Source organism: Entelurus aequoreus, linkage group LG13, assembly GCF_033978785.1.
Source record: "Entelurus aequoreus isolate RoL-2023_Sb linkage group LG13, RoL_Eaeq_v1.1, whole genome shotgun sequence".
NCBI classification, from domain to species: Eukaryota; Metazoa; Chordata; class Actinopteri; order Syngnathiformes; family Syngnathidae; genus Entelurus; species Entelurus aequoreus.
In genome coordinates this window covers 65,784,195-65,801,484 of record NC_084743.1, presented here as the reverse complement: position 1 = coordinate 65,801,484, position 17,290 = coordinate 65,784,195, and the positions used below count along the sequence as shown (strand labels likewise).

General features: G+C 41.6%; 2 protein-coding genes across 3 annotated transcripts in view; one reads left to right on the top strand and one right to left on the bottom strand.

Moving 5' to 3' along the window:
* Positions 1–274: 274 nt before the first annotated feature.
* LOC133663600 (protein FAM124B) lies at positions 275–13,640 on the top strand. 2 transcript variants are annotated; one of them, XM_062068193.1, is made up of 12 exons: positions 275–489; positions 640–711; positions 856–962; positions 2,445–2,554; positions 2,660–2,853; positions 3,038–3,096; positions 3,169–3,200; positions 6,407–6,616; positions 7,445–7,813; positions 7,880–8,076; positions 10,484–10,649; positions 12,158–13,640. In XM_062068193.1, the coding sequence occupies exons 7-12, from the start codon at positions 3,185–3,187 to the stop codon at positions 12,571–12,573; spliced, it is 1,374 nt and encodes a 457-aa protein (XP_061924177.1). In that variant the 5' UTR covers positions 275–489; positions 640–711; positions 856–962; positions 2,445–2,554; positions 2,660–2,853; positions 3,038–3,096; positions 3,169–3,184; the 3' UTR covers positions 12,574–13,640. The 2 variants fall into 2 exon arrangements, with proteins under 2 accessions (XP_061924177.1, XP_061924176.1); XM_062068192.1 differs by lacking the exon at positions 3,038–3,096.
* Positions 12,385–17,290, bottom strand: part of mmp28 (matrix metallopeptidase 28) — a 42,389-nt gene continuing 37,483 nt past the window's right edge. The window contains exons 6-8 of the mRNA XM_062068191.1: positions 16,507–16,656; positions 14,949–15,116; positions 12,385–14,878 (exon numbers count right to left, since the gene is read on the bottom strand). Coding sequence (XP_061924175.1) covers positions 14,484–14,878; positions 14,949–15,116; positions 16,507–16,656 — 713 coding nt within the window. The 3' untranslated portion in view covers positions 12,385–14,483. The remainder of the gene's footprint in view (positions 14,879–14,948; positions 15,117–16,506; positions 16,657–17,290) is intronic.

Genomic DNA, 17,290 nt, shown 5'->3' with positions numbered 1-17,290 from the left:
TCTGCTGCACCTGTGACGTTTGCCGCCTGCCGTGCAATGCCAGTGCGCACTGGGCATCAAAAAAGCGCAGATAGAGGCTAAACAATGTCACAAAAAAGGACATATCCTTCAGGTGCAGAAAAAAGGAAGAAGAAGAAAGTGGAAGAGGAGAAAAAAATGCAATGATAAAGGTATGTTTGCATGACTTGGTAATAAAAAGTTTATCAAAGAGATTTGTAGCTGTAATTAGCTTTAACTAGGTGGCGTTAGCTAGCTAGCGCGGTACTAGCAATATGTTTTTAGCATCAGGTTACTAGTGAGATATGTTGTTTGCACAAATTGTTTGCAGCAGAGCACGGTAATTTATGTGAGTAAAATAAACATTATTTTTTACATCAACTCATAAGTTATGTGAAACTTCCCCAGGAGCATTGTTAAAATACTTTGGAGGCACAGAATCAGCCCAGAGCCAGTCCACATCCTCAGGCTCAACTGTGAGTGATGAATCAGGTGAGGAAAAGACTGTCACCATACAGTATACATTTAATTTCTTAGTATAAACATTACACCTGAAGGGAAATTAATATAGTCAAAGTATCTCATTAATATGTGTGCCTATATGTATGTATTTCAGCTTAGGTCCATCTTCATCCTCTACAGTGCTCTCTCACACACCTCCATCCTCTGTGCCCACTGTCCCCTCCATGTCTGAAACCACAGCTGATTTATCTAGTAAATTAACTGCAAAACACCCTTTATAATTGCTCATTGTACTGCAGAACATTCTGAGATTAATAATTATGTCCAACAGTGCAATTTAATGACCTTATAGGTCCTTCTTTTTTAGTCATTGTCTTTCTTCGGTCACTTCCTCAGCAACTTCCACCACAACGTCCCCTTCACACCATGGACCATCATCAGCTCCGCCAGTTGACCCAGCTGAGTGGCCTTCTTTCCTCTCAGATTCAGACAGGACTGAGCAGGTGATCAGAGGACCACTGTCTATTAAGGAGAACTTTTCATTCCCCAAACGGCCTGATGGCCGAAGTTTTCATTATCATTATACCTACAGACAGCTAGTCAATGGGGGAAAAGTCAAGCGTAGCTGGCTGACTTACTCAAGAAGTAAAGATGCAGTCTATTGCTTTTGCTGCAAATTATTTTCCAAAAAGTCCTTAAAACTGGCAGCCGAGGGACAGCGGGATTGGGTTATTTTTGCACATTGCTGTTTCAGGATTTTGTTACCAAAAATAATAAAGTGAATCAGAATCAGCTTTATTGTCCAGTTATGTTTAACACACATGGAATTTAACTTCAGTAGACTGCACTCTCTTTGTACAAAGTAAACATTAAATATGAACAATTAACTAAAAATATAAACTAGTAATTAAAGACTAATATGTACAAGACTGATGAGACAAGATGACACTTTTACTGTAAATACAAAGCTTTATCACTTGGACTGTTCAACCCCAGGCCACTATTGTAGCTGAATGTTTTGTACATTTTAAGATTAGGAACCATATGTGGCACTCTGGACATCATTCGTTCATTCATTGGTATTATTTATGTTCTTAACTGGGCCACCTCCATATCTTTATAAATGACATGTCATTTGTAAAGACATGCCAGGCTGACAATAGGATAATGTAAACAACACTGCCAGAGCCGCAATGAGTTTATAGTAGGTGTGTGAATGATCAACAATCAATATTATTGGCAGAAATACAGGGCCCCAAAATCAAATTTTGCTTAGGGCCCCATGGAGGCTTGGGCCGGCACTGCATACAGGTCACACTGAGGGTGGCCGTATAAACAACTTTAACACTGTTACAAATATGTGCCACACTGTGAACCCACACCAAACAAGAATGACAAACACATTTCGGGAGAACAGCATTTTTTTCCATAACTTGAGTTGATTTATTTTGGAAAACCTTGTTACATTGTTTAATGCATCCAGCGGGGCATCACAACAAAATTAGGCATAATAATGTGCTAATTCCACGACTGTATTTATCGGTATCGGTTGATATCGGAATTGGTAATTAAGAGTTGGACAATATCGGACATCCCTACAAAAGACTTTAACCATCCATCCAACCATAATTTGTAGTGGGTTTTTTTCCCATCAGAATTAAGTGGATTAATGGCTAAATAAGCATGTTGTGCACAGCTTTCCCAAGCGAGGGGTTTGAAGCGTGATACTGATAAAGCACACTCCTTGGGGTCACATGTGCCTCCCAGGGGGGGCCTGCTCCACTATTTAAGAAGAACTGCACTAATGTAAACAATACGTTTTTGATTAAAAAAAAGCTCTGCCAAAAATCACGTTTGGGTTGCGTGTGTAATGTGTGTGGCTGTAACACAATACCCTCCATAAAGCGCTAAACCCGGTGTGTAATGCTCTTAGCGGGGTTTTAACAAACAATGGCTTTTAGGCTGCACTTTTTCAATCTGTGCAGGCCCGTCTGGACTCTTTGTGACGTCACATTGTTCCACGCACGCCATCTGCTTGTCGTATTAGCGGCGGCTTTAACACTTCCACACTCCTCCTGCCTCCTTTCGCCCACTAGTAAGTGTTTTTGTGACTGCTGCCTAGGAAATATAATAACATTACAGTGTGTTTTCGTATTATTTTTTTTAACCATAACTGTGTTTGTTTGCCTGGTGACGTCAGCGCCCCGAGTTCGCGGTCCTACTTTTTTGTTGGGAGCTCGAGCGGCGGGGAGAAGTCATCCAAGATGCTCTCCCTCGACACCCCGACGCTCCTTCCTCCTGTGCGGCCGCGTTCTGGGTCATGTTTGAAACATTGGTGCTGTTAAGGAGAGCGGAAGATGAAAACGCCGCCGACTGAGGAGCTGAAACCGCCGAGTAAGTCCCAACTCCGCGTCGCTCGTGGTTAGCTTCAAGTTAGCTTCATGCTAACTCGGTCGTTTGACCGAGAAGTAACCCCACTCGCTTCAAATTGAACACGTTCAAGGTTGTATTTCCTTTAAAGTTCTCGGCTGTGTGCCTGTGTTTCATGCAGTTTTAATGTGTTTTCCCCCATTTGAAGTTTACAACCCTCCTGATAGCCAACAATGCGTTGCCATGGCGACCCCACCGAAGAGACAGGTGTCCCAGACCACCGCCACAAGATGGAGACAGATTTGATGCAGTTGAGCTAATCCTGTGTTTTCTTCTTAGATCGGACTCCAGCAGGATGTCAACATCTGGCAGTAAGTCTTCCTTTTAAAACTAACAATTAGGGCTGTGAATCTTTGGGCAACTAACGGTTCGATCCGATACCTGGGTTGACAATTCGATTCAGAGTCGATTGATTGATAATTTTATTAGTAGATTGCACAGTACAGTACATATTCCGTACAATTGACCACTAAATGGTAACACCCGAATAAGTTTTTCAACTTGTTTAAGTCGGGGTCCACTTAAATTGATTCATGATACAGATATATACTATCATCATAATACAGTCATCACACAAGTTAATCATCAGAGTATATACATTGAATTATTTACATTATTTACAATCCGGGGGGTAGGCTGTGGAGGGGGTTGGGGTGGGGTGGGGAGTTAGGTTTGGTTGCTATCAGCACTTCAGTCATCAACAATCCTAACAGCAGCTCCTTGAATTCCTTGAATCCCTTCTAAGTCTATCTGATAGCTCAGTCACAGCTCTTTTTATTACCAAATATGTGTTGTATGTGTTTTATGTTGCACGTTTGCACCAAGAAAAATTCCTAGTTTGTGAACCCGTTCTCAAACAATGGCAATAAAACTATTCTGATTCTGATTCTGATTCTGATTCTGATATCATCTGAGAAATGAACATTGAAACAGTGTAGGTCTGACTTGGTAGGATATGTACAGCGAGGAGTGAACATAGTGAGCTCGGAAAGCATAAGAACAAGTATATACATTTGATTATTTACAATCCGGGGAGGTGGGATGTGGTGGGGGGCAATTCAAACTGATTTTTGTAATTTGATATAACGATAATGACATTTTTCAAAACGGGTTAAGGGTTAGAAAAGCTCCTTCGGGATAGCCTAAAATGTCTGTCAAAATATATATATATATTTTTTTTTTTAATTTTTTTGAAAATGTCGAATCGATTTAGAATCGTCATTTGGGTGTGAATCTTTTTTTTTTTTTTGTGCAGTCCTACTGGGAGTGTGACTCTTAGGGCATCAAACAATTCGTTCTAAATGACAATTTCTGGGGTGATGATTCGGTTCAGAATAGATTCAAATCAATTCTCGCAATAAAACATATTTATATAATTATTTTAAGTGATTTTTGAAAATTATAATTTTTTTAATTGATTTTTGAAAATTATGAATTTATTTAGAATTAGGATGACTAAGAATCATGATTCGGATGTGATTCTATTTTTCTTTTTGTGCACCCCTTTTAGGGGTGTGAATCTTTCTTTCTTTCTTTAGTTTATTTCGAACATGAACACACTTACGGCATAATACATCACACAATTTCATATAATTTCACTTTACATCATATCCAAAAAGGAGTAGGAAGAAGCAAAGCTTATTTAATCCTACCCCTTTCCCACTTCAGACCGTTTACAAATATATACATTCATTTACTGACTTTTTTTTTTTATAGTAAAATGACATCCGTGAATGAGTAATACAACAGTTTTGTAATATATAATTAAGTCAGTCATTATTAACTAGTCTTTGGGCACCTAACGGTTCGATACGATTCCTGGGGTGACGATTTGATTCCGAACGGATTCTCGATTCTACACAATTATTCTCGCAATGTATTGATATAATAATTAGAATGAAACTTTCCAGGTTAGAAAAGCTCCTTCTGGCCTAAAAACGTCTTTAAAAAGTGATTCATATAAGAAAAGGAAACATTTTTAATCTCGCGGTAGAAAATGGATGGATAAATAAGATGTAATGTGAATCGATTTTTTTTTTGTGCACCCTTACTAATAATCATTACTAGATAAACTTAACAGCCATAATATTAGGGACAACTTGTGAGAAGATGGTTGCATCATTTCTTTAATTCACCCATATATTATTTTTAGCAGGGCAGAACTGTACAAATCCATCTGTTTCTAATATATTGTCTGCCACAGTAATACATGTTGTGTTAGTCAAAACTGAGCATTCTTATCTTTTTAAAGATAGAGCGCACATATATGGCACGTGAAATATCCAATATTGCGGCAAGTGAGCATACATTATTGACTGTTGCATTGAACTTTCTGTCGAACATCTGTCCAAAGTGTTCGGGTTTTTTTTATTTGCCCGCCACGGCACATTTTAGAAAAATATCCATCCATCCATTTTCTACCGCTTGTCCCTTAATAAAACAAAATTGGTAAAATAGGGTTAAAAAAAAAAAAAGCACTGAAACACCTAAAGGTGAAAATGGAAAAATAGAGTTAAAAAAGCCATATACAAAGCAAAAAAAGTTAAAATGTTGATACTAATTTTCCATAATAAAAAAATAAAATATTTGAAAAATCTCAAGTGCCTCACAATTTTTCAGTGTGTGGCCCAATTTGAAAAAGTTAAAACCCCTCACTGCCCACGTTTAAGTGCAGTAGTGCAATCCAAACCAGTGAGATCTAATAAAAGAGCTAACTTAAAAACATGCATGCATGAAAACACTCCTACAGATAACACACATGGGACAGTTTAGTAAGCATAAATAGTTTTAGTTTCATTGTAAAACTTGCACATGTTGCTTGGAGTGATAAATGAAGACTCCTTTCGAGCAGGAAAGCCATCGACGGTTATACTTCCGGTTAAAGGCACAAAACAGGATGTACATTTTCAACATGCAGCACCTGCAGTGTGAGACCTGGCCCAAAAGATGGCACCTTAGCACAAACAAACACCTTTTCAGTGTATGTCGGTGTGACTATGAAAACTGAATGTTGAATACAAAACATTATGGCAAAAATACATAAAATAGCTGCACTGTTTTAAAAAGCTGCTGGGTTCAAAGCGTAGGAAAAAAGTAGCGGTTTATAGTCCGGAAAATCTGATAGCTGTTTAAACTGTGACAGCAGTGAGATCTAATAAAAGAGCTAACTAAAAAAAATGAAAATTCATATTTTTAGGTAGGAAGACTTCGGTTCAGTACAGAACTGTACTAAATTCCCATTAATTAGGGGGTGTTTTTTGCGCCATGGCGTTTGCTGAGACATCAAACTCAAGCGGCCGCTAAAGGCGACGCAGTTGCTGCTGGAGCGGAGAACCAGGCATGCAGGACACCTCCACCAGCCAAGGGGAATGTGCAGCGGCTCGGGTAGTCAAAAGTATTCAATTAAAACTCCGAAAAGCCATCGATACCATACTTTGTTCTGCTAAATACAGACAACAGTGCTTGATGTCATGTTTGCACGTCCCTAAACCTGCGTGTGTTTGTTGTTGAACCCTAGTCGGGCTCCTCACCCGGCCGGCCCGTCAGCAGCACCAGCAGCGTCTCTTAGTCATGAACTTGCATCTGTTGGCCAACCCTGGAGACTCTCGGCTGCTGCAGCACAGTCTGGACCGTCTCCTCCGCTGGCTGTGCCCGAGTCTTCACATCTTCCACGTGTCCGAGAGGGCCTCGCCTCATAGAGGCTGTGCTCACATCTGTCCTGCAGCTGGTACGTACAGTCTGTAGATCACCATCTAGATCTGACCTGAGACACTGACCGTGACAAACTGTAAACAAGGAATAAATGCATGTAGACTAATTACAGGATCTTAAGCAGGGATTCTCAAACTGTGGTACACGGGCTCCATCTAGTGGTACGCTAAAGAATCACTTGATTCAAGTACAGTGTTTTATTTTCCTATATTCAAACACAGTGTTACTGTTCAAACTATATATAGTCTTACAGTGCCTTGTTTTTAATGAATACTTAGGCCTATTACGCTACTGTATATTTATGTTGGTCATTATAGTTTTACTTGGAGAGCCAGATTTTTTCTGAGGAAAAAATTTGAGAACCTAAGATCTCGAGAATGGTTGTCACAATCTCGCTGTCCTATCTAATCTGCAGCTTTTGTATTATTTCACAGTTGAGCTGTCCTATTTAGTCTTCAAGCATGAACGTAGTCGTAACTGATGTTGTCTTAGAAGATGTCTCACCTGTCACCCAAGCTGCCTTTATCAGCTTATGCTCAAAGACTAGATAGGGCAGCTCTATTATCGTTTCAGACTAGAGCTGTCCTATGCCTCTAGCTGCTGGCGGTTGTGCTATCTAGTCTACAGCTTTTGTGTTCTTTGACTAGAGCGGTCCTATCTAGTCTTTGAGCACGAACCCAGTTCCAACTGGACTGTTTATGTTGTCAGGGAAAACGTTTCAGGTTCCCCCCGAGTATGGTCAAAGACTAGATAGGACAGCCGCAGTCTCGTCTCCACTTTTCAGTGTACAATTCATTGTTGATTCAGCAGTCCCTTTTATCAGTTGCATTGTTTTTTGTCCCAGGCTCGCCGTCTGTGGCCATTACCTTCTTCCTCCATGAGGCGTACGGAGAGGAGCGCATCCTCAAAGTCCTGGACTTCTTCCAGCGGCCGCCCTGGCAGTATCATCACGCTGAGAGCGGCAGGACAGACGGCTCGCCCGTCCAGGCCCCGCTGCGGCCCTACCTGCTGCCCGGCCGGGACTTCTACAGCCTGGGCGCGGGGATGCCCGTGTGGGGGGTCCGGCCCGTGCACTGCGGCGGGGAGGTCCTTCGCGTGACGCTGTACAGCGGCTACGACAACTACGAGGACGCCGTGCGCTTCTACGAGACGGTGCTGCAGCAACGGGCCGAGGAGCAGAAGACGGGCTTCTGCTGGTTCACCCTTCACGCTGGCAAGTCGGCACGTTCCTCGCCCACTTTGACGAGGTAGTAAATGTCCTGCTTTCCCCCCCACGCAGAGCCGGGACTCTGCCTGCAGCTGGCACTGAAACAACTGTCAGCGGGCGTGCGAGTGGAGGCGTGTAACTCCGCTGTGCTGCAGTTCGGCGTCGAGGAAATGGGTCAACTGGTCCCTCTGCTGCCCAACCCTTGTACGCCAATCAGCAGCTCTCGCTGGCAGACGGAAGACTTGGACGGAAACAAGGTCCTCTTCCAGGTACTGTAGGAGTTGTTTTATGGATTCTCAAAGAAAAGTCTTGAAGGGGGACAACTATACACGATATTAATGATATCAATCTGGCCAACAATAGCTTTTTAAATACTATTGTGATAATGCATGTTGACGACACATTCCAGCTGCGTCCCGCGAACGATGCAATGCAATTTAGCGTCCCTGCTAGCGGCTAACATACCCCTTCTCAGTGCAAATCTAGAGTAGGAAGGGGATTAATATGGCCCTATTACTCACGGTTTACCTGACAAATGAAACGTGACAAAAATGGGGGGGGTGCACTATCCACTTTAGCTGCCAGAGAGCAGTAGAATGTTGAATATCCTAAAATGTCGATTTAAACTTTGTAGAGTGGCGCTTTCCATCATTTTCAGCAGACTGTTGCAAAATGATTACCTCCCTCCCCCCCTCAGGGATGTGGCCATATGAATCCCTTTCCTACTTTACTCATACGTCAGCAGTCCTCTGCTCCATGACAGCATGAACTGTTTCTTACAAGTGGCGTTATCACTGGAGGACGAGGAAACATATTGTAGGATGCAATAAGCCCTCTTAACTGCTAACAGCAAGCTAGCACTATTGAATGTAAACAAATGTGGGTGGATCGATACAAATATCGACAGTAGCGATACCAAAAGGAAGGCGTAAATAGTCTATACTGCAGTTGTTAAATCAATATTTTAATTTTCACAATTTTTGTTGTTTACAAACTCAGGAACTAAGTCTCTGGACTTAATACGTAATTGAACTTTATCAAATAAGTGTTAATTGATATTGTTACACTGTCATCCTGGGTTTTGTCTTGATTATATTTGTGATAAAAAAATGTCATCTTGAAATGATCTTAAAGTTTAAAGTATCAGCATCAGCACTGGTGTGACCAATACTTACCCTGTAACTACTTGGTATTGAATCCATACCCACATTAGTAGTATCCCCCAAAAGTATCCAAACAACAGAAGAATAAGTGATTATTACATTTGAACAGAGGTGTAGATAGAACTGTTACAGCAGAAAGTAAGCAGATATTAACAACAAAGTAGCAAGTACATTAATAATAGTTTGGAGAAATTAGGCAGTATGTTACCGCATGTATCAACAGCCAAATTAGGGGCCTTTGTAACCCATTTTGAAAAAGTTATATCATCATTAATATGCTAAATATTATATTGTGATATGTATATTTATTGCAGGAGGCTGCAATATATACATTATGCCATATTGCCCATTCCTATTGGCAACAACTTTGCAATACTTGAGTCACACTACCATACACTATTGTGATATTCTACAGTTTAAAATAAAAGGTGTACACTAGATAACAGTAATAATTCATTGGAAAAACGGAGTCAAAAACTGTCATTTAAATATTCCATTTATTGCAATTGTACAGAAAGTTGAATGTAAAAAAAAAAAGGGTACTGCTTTGCTTACCATGACCACACAGCAAGGTACTGTAGCGGTATGGCCACACTTTGAAGAGCACAGGTGGGGAAATGGTCCTTAATCAGGCCAAAAATGTGACAAATAAATTAAAAAGCGATATTATATTGCTAAATCGATATTTCCCCCTCTTCCAGTGCAATGGTTACATATTACCAAATAAAACCTCAAAGCAATGTGGAGAAAATTCTGCCTTTATAAAAATACGTTTGACTCGTCAGCCCACCTCTTTGGGGTAGGTTGCAGCACACCCATGACTCTGAATATGATAAGCCTTAGAAAACCTATAAATGGATGGACATTTTGCCACCCTCCAATGTGGAGAATGACCACAATAATCTATCAAAAAGCCTGTTGGAATATATTGTGGTGGTGGTTACTGTTAGCTGGCAGGATATATGAGTACATATAAACAGTGACTATATAGCTCGGTTGGTAGAGTGGCCGTGCCAGCAACTTGAGGGTTCCAGGTTCGATCCCCGCTTCCGCCATCCTAGTCACTGCGGTTGTGTCCTTGGGCAAGGCACTTTACCCACCTGCTCCCGGTGCCACCCACACTGGTTTAAATGTAACTTAGATATTGGGTTTCACTATGTAGAAGTGCTTTGAGTCACTAGAGAAAAGCGCTATATAAATATACTTCACTAATCACATATATGTCATATGCTGCTTTCCACAAAGTTGCACAACAAATGTCTAAATGTCAACCATTAAAAATGAAGTTTATACAATAGTAATAGTAAACTTACAAATAAACTTCATATTTTTAATGTCAAATCTTGAATTAATCAAACATGAGTCAGCAAAATGATCCACATTCTCCGTATTAATACAAAAATAATGAAAATAGAGCAGTGAAGTCACATGACAGCCATATGTTGACTGCGTGTACGTTAAGTTTAGTCACTTATCTGGCCTCATCCTAATCTCCCCTCCTCCTGTGCCGCAGGTGAAAACCCCAGTTCAGCCTAGGCGACCTTTGACCTGCGCTTTCCCGCTGAGCTGCCCCAGCGTGTCTCCGCGAGCTGTGCAGCTGAAGACCGCGGGACTCATCAACCCGAGTCTGTCGCCGAGCAACTTCATTGCCCCCCCAGCCTGGCAGAACCATAGGCATGGTGAGCAAGGAGATGAAGTTGTGTGTGCATGCAGAATAGTTGCAGGAATAAGTTAAAGTACCAATGATTGTCACACACACACTCGGTGTGGCAAAATTATTCTCTGCATTTGACCCATCACCCTTGATCACCCCCTGGGAGGTGAGGGGAGCAGTGGGCAGCAGCGGTGGCTGCGCCCAGGAATCATGCTAACATGGAAACATTTAGCATACTTCTAAGATGGGACCAAGTAAAAAAAAAAAATCCATAATTATTAGCCTGAAACGTACAAAAGTAGCTAAAACAATAGCATGCTAACATGGTAACATTTAGCAAACTTCTAAAATGGCACCAAGTAACATCCATAATTATTAGGTGCTAACATTAGCATGCTAACATAGGAACAGTTAACTTACTTTTAAGATGGCACCAAGTAAATAAAAAATCCATAAAATGTTCATAACTTAAATAAAAGCATAAAACATGCTTTCATAGAAACTAGAGATGTCCGATAATATCGGACTGCCGATGTTATCAGCCGATAAATGCTTTAAAATGTAATATCGGGATTTATTGGTATCGGTTTCAAAAAGTAAAATGTATGACTTTTTAAAACGCCGCTGTACGGAGTGGTACACGGACGTAGGGAGAAATATAGAGCAGTTGTATCTCCCAGTCATACTTGCCAACCCTCCCGATTTTCCCGGGAGACTCCCGGATTTCAGTGCCCCTCACGAAAATCTCCCGGGGCAACCATTCTCCCGAATTTCCACCCAGACAACAATATTGGAGGCGTGCCTTAAAGGCACTGCCTTTGCGTGCCGGCCCAATCACATGATAACTACGGCTTTTCACACACACATAAGTGAATGCAAGCATACTTGGTCAACAGCCATACAGGTCACACTAAGGGTGGACGTATAAACAACTTAAACACTGTTACAAATATGCGCCACACTGTGAACCCACACCGAACAAGAATGACAAACACATTTCGGGAGAACATCCGCACCGTAACACAACATAAACACAACAGAACAAATACCCAGAACCCCTTGCAGCACTAACTCTTCCGGAACACTACAATATACACCCCCCGCTACACTCTACCCCCCCAACTCAACCCCGCCCACCTCAACCTCCTCATGCTCTGTCATGGAGAGCATGTCCCAAATTCCAAGCTGCTGTTTTGAGGCATGTTAAAAAAAAATTGTGCACTTTGTGACTTCAATAATAAATATGGCAGTGCCATGTTGGCATTTTTTTCCATAACTTGAGTTGATTTATTTTAGTATCCATCCATCCATCCATTGTCTACCGCTTATTCCCTTCGGGGTCGCGTGGGTCCCTGGAGCCTATCTCAGCTACAATCGGGCGGAAGGCGGGTGTAACCCTGGACAAGTCGCCACCTCATCACAGGGCCAACACAGACAGACAGACAACATTCACACTCACATTTACACACTAGGGCCAATTTAGTGTTGCCAATCAACCTGGGGATTATTATTGATGTTGTGTTGTGCCTGCAGGGCTCCGAGCTGCCAGTGAATCTGCTGTAGAGAAAGTTCACGGCGCCGAGAGCCAAGGATCAGGAAGTTGCTGCAGCACACCTCCTGGCAGCTCCTGCTACTCCTCGCAGCGCAGCAGCCCCGCCCCCCCGCCCGCCTCACACCCGCCCGACTCCCCTCTGCGGCCGTGCCTCACCCGCTCGCTCTCCCACCTGCTGCTGGAGGAGGACGAGGAGGAGGGGGAAACCAACGTGGACACAGGCGTGGCTGTCATACCTCGCTCTTCTTCCGTGGAGCTTTTGAACGCCGCTGGGCTCGGAGGATCCGCCGGGAAGTGGCGTGGAGGCGCACCGGGCTCCTGCTACGCACACGCAGACAGGACCCGCCCGCCGCCGTCTCACAGGAACATGGCGGAGCAGGTGGAGTTCTTTATCTGAGACGACCAGTGAGCAGAAGACGTAAGTATTCACTCCCTTCGCACTTTTTTTACCGCCTTGCAGTTTTATCCAAACATATTGGACTTAAGTTAAAGTACCAATGATTGTCACATGGTGACATTTGTCCTCTGCATTTCACCCATCCCCTTGTTCACCCCCTGGGAGGTGAGGGGAGCAGTGAGCAGCAGCGGTGGCCACTCCCGGGAATAATTTTTGGTGATTTAACCCCCAATTCCAACCCTTGATGCTGAGTGCCAAGCAGGGAGGTAATGGGTCCCATTTTTATAGTCTTTGGTATGACTCGGCCGGGGTTTGAACTCACGACCTACCGATCTCAGGGCGGACACTCTAACCATTAGGCCACTGAGCAGGTCAACATGATGTCATCCTGCTAACTTCTTCCCTCCAAGACATTTGTTCCAGGACTTACTTCTTTCTCAATTCAACTCTTCTTTTTGGGCTTCAAACCCCGTCGTAAGTGGCTGATAAGGTTTGATGTGTTGGAGCTTGATGGGTTTTTTTTGTCCCCGTTTGCTTAACTCCAAGTGAAATGGCTGGCAAAATATTTAGGGGTGCAACAACAAAAAAATCGATTCACATCCGAATCACGATTTTTATTTATGCCATTTCTAAACAGATTCATCATTTAAAAAAATCAATCCATCCATTTTCTACCGCTTGTCGCATTTGGGGTCGAAATCAATTGAACATTTTTTTTTGAAGAATCTAATTCTAAAAAAAGTCTGTTTTAGGCCAAGTCCATGCAACCAGATGGATCTTTTCACACCTGTTTTGAACTAGTTTCATTATAATTATTGTACTAAATAATACATTGCCAGAAGGGTGTTGATCCCAGGAACGGTGTAGTGCCCAATAAGATGAAACTGTGACAAAGTCCCACGCGTTTGACGCCATGTTTGTTTACATTGAGCGCAGGGGAAGTTTACAGAACCCTCCCCCACCCATGCTTATTGTAGTGGGTTTTTCCCCCCCAAATCAAAGCTTTTTATTTTATTTGATCAGATTCAATATGAAATGAAGTGCATCCGTAAAGGCCACACTTTTTTCACATTTTATGTTACAGCCTTATTCTCAAATGGAATAAATACATTTTTGTTCTCACAATTCTACACACAAAACCCCATATTGACAATGTGAAAAGTTAAAAAAAAAAAAAAAAAAAATTGCATCATTGAAAAAAGCCTTTTCACATTGTCATTATGGGGTATTGTGTGTAGAATTTTGAGGACACAAATGCATTCAATTTTGGAATAAGGCTGTAAATATAATGGTTAATACTGTAATTTCCAATATTTACCTATTTTTATTGTGTGTAAAATATTTCAATCCAAACATGTTCCTCATGTCTTCATACTAAAACTAATCCCACATGAATTGCTTGTTATTGAAAAGGAGCCTAAATGTTTTGCTGCAACATTTACATAAATTCCATCCTGGAGGGATTATTAAAGAGTTGTTTTATGTCCAAATGGTATTGTTTGTATATTTAGAAGTAATATTTGTGCAATTGTTGTTCTGTGGATAGCAAACTTCTTCACACTAAACGTTAAAGTAGCAACTCTTCCTGCAGTATTTGATGTTGGACATGCTAAATGATCAGCTGTGAGATTGAACAAGTGAATAAAAAGTCTGCTTCGGCCTCCAAATGACAAATTGTCCCAGCTGTGTCATCATCCCTTCATGTGCTTATTGATCAGCCATCCATCAAATGTCGGGCTGATCCATAAATCAGTTGACTTTTCGGCCTTCAACACTTGCGCTGTCCCTTTAAAAGTGTCGTCCATCGTACGTGTTTACATTTCAAAAGTGCAAATAATAATAAAACGTAATAGAGCAAAATACTGCAGTGTTCATGTGTAAAATACAAAAGTTAGAGCTCCCTCTGCTGGTCAAAGAATGGTATTGCTCCCAGGAACTTGACCACAACCCATCCAGCTCAGCCCTTTGACCCACTGACCCACCCGAGTGACTCGCACCTTGAGGGGGTCAAAGGTCCAGTACTGCTGCCCCCTGAACATGTAGAGGTGGCCGTCTGGACGGCTCAGGACCCCATTGGTGCCCCGTGGCACGCCCGTCCAGTCTTTGAGCCTGCGGGGGTAGTAGGGCTCCTGGTGCAGGGTTTGCAGGTTGAGGACAAAGTAGCGCGCGCCCTTGAACAGGACCATGTGACCCAGGGGGGCGTAGTAGAAGGCGCAGTCCGGGCGGCGAGGGAGGCCCGACTCCATGACGTATTTAGGGAAACCCGGGTCGAGGACTCGGCCCGAGTAACGCCACACGCGCCTCCCTGTGGAGAAGAATGGACGTCACTAGGCCACTATATTAGGAACGCCTGCATGGCAACAGTGTCGCTGTACCCTTGAAGAAGAACCACTTGGCGTCCGGCGGGGAGAAAGCCGCCGCCTCGATGGCCACCGGGAGGTCGGTCCAGGTCCTGCGGAGAGGCAGCGGGTCGCTCACGTCGCCGTCAGCTGATACGGTCCAGTACACGCCGCCTCGGAACACCACCGTCGTCCCGTTCTGGTCTGAGTTGGACATAATAGCAAGTTAGGACCAAGTAGTGCTTTAAATCAGCCACATCATTAGGGACACTAGTCATTAAAACCATAAGAGAATAAAAGTGTTTCACTTGACTTATACAAGTTATTTTGACTTATGAAGTAATTAACATTATGTTGTACTTAATGGATGCATGATTTGATGCAGTATCACACACACACACACAAATGAGCTGTTTTGGAATCTATTTTGTTTTTTTCTTTAGAAAATGTGCAACTAGGCAGTTTGTCCAGCAGAGGGCGCCAAGCCTCTGGCACTGCTATGAAGATAAAGTGACTGCGCTAATTATTGCAAATACACTTTTTTTTCTCCTTTCATTTATGTAGTTTATGGACAGTGTGCACGATACATTATTAACTTAGTACAAAATATGTCATAATGCGTATTATTTAAAACAGTACAACAATTATATTTAATACATACAGCCAGCCAACCATTATCAACGGCTTGTCCCCTCTTTGGGTCGCTGTAAACATGTTTGGTATAAAATATTTGTATTTAATACATATACATGTATATGCATATATAAACATAATTTTATATACATAAACGGAGTGGTAGAAAATGGATGACTGGCATAAATATATATACTCATATATATATATATATATATACTCATATATATATATATGTATATATATATATATACACACAGTATATAAACACATATATATACATACATATATATAGATATATATATGTATATATACACACAGTATATAAACACATATATATATACACACATATATATATATATATATACACAGTATATAAACACATATATATATATACACAGTATATAAACACATATATATAATATATATATATAAATCCAATGTTTATTTGTATAGCCCTAAATCACAAGTGTTTCAAAGGGCTGCACAAGCCACAACGACATCCTCGGTACAGAGCCCACATAAGGGCAAGGAAAAACTCACCCCAGTGGGACGTCGATGTGAATGACTATGAGAAACCTTGGAGAGGACCGCATATGTGGGTAACCCCCCCCTATATATATAGCTGGGGTAAGCTCCAATTTAGCTCATGACACAGTAAGGAGAATGATACATTTTTTACTGAATACTTACTAATATGTGTAAGTAATATACAACTATTATGTGTTTGTAGTGACAAACAGAAAATAATTGAGAACTGAATCCGGACACTTACTACATATATTTAGCTTGTGTGCTTAGCTGTTGTGTAGCTGCTATTGGAGGACATTTAGATGTTTCACTGTCCAACTTCACACAAGTAGATACTATTTTTGCTGATATCAGTTGATAACACATTAATGTCAACAAAGAAGACCGGACTTAAGGACGTGAGGTTGTACTTGAACAATAAAGGCCTCACCAGCAGTGATGGCGTCAAACAGCCCAGACTGGCAGTAGAGAGGGCGGCCATTGTTTTGCCTGTTGAGAACATCCGTGGACTCCCACTCCTGCAGGGCGGCGTGCAGCACCTCACCTGGCAGCCGCACGGCTCGATCACCTGCCGGCTTACCTGGGGAGAAAAAACTTACTCACTCCATTGCAATAACATATCAGAGACAAAAACATATCTGAGGGATCAGACAGTTTCTACATGAAAATGAAGTCTCCCTACGTGATGCCTTCACTGACACGTTCAAAACAGTGACGCTTTTGCCACCGCACCATTCCATTCTTGGGCGTAACGATTTGATTCTCCATTCAAAATCAATACTTTTTAAAAAACATTGTGTGCCAGTTCTATGATTAATGCATCCCTCCGTTAAATAAACACATCTGATACATTTTCATATTACTTAGAATAACTAGTTTTAATAAACCGTTTAATAAAGTTAAATACAAACAAGGCATTTACAGTACACAACATTATTTAAAAAAAAATCGATTCAATGCCAATACTGATACCATTTTCAAACACAATTATGATCAGACAAAAACACAAAAATATAAATTAAATATTTAAATGATTTCCTGCTATTTGCTTGGATTTTAATCCTTTGTTGTTGTTTTTTTACCTTAAAGCCCTCCTGTGTCCAGGGACTTATTTCCCCAGTTTGTAAACAATAACAAAAAATGTTTTGATAGTAAAAACAATCGATCTGACCACTACGACTTTACTACTTGGTATCGTAACTGTCGATGTATGT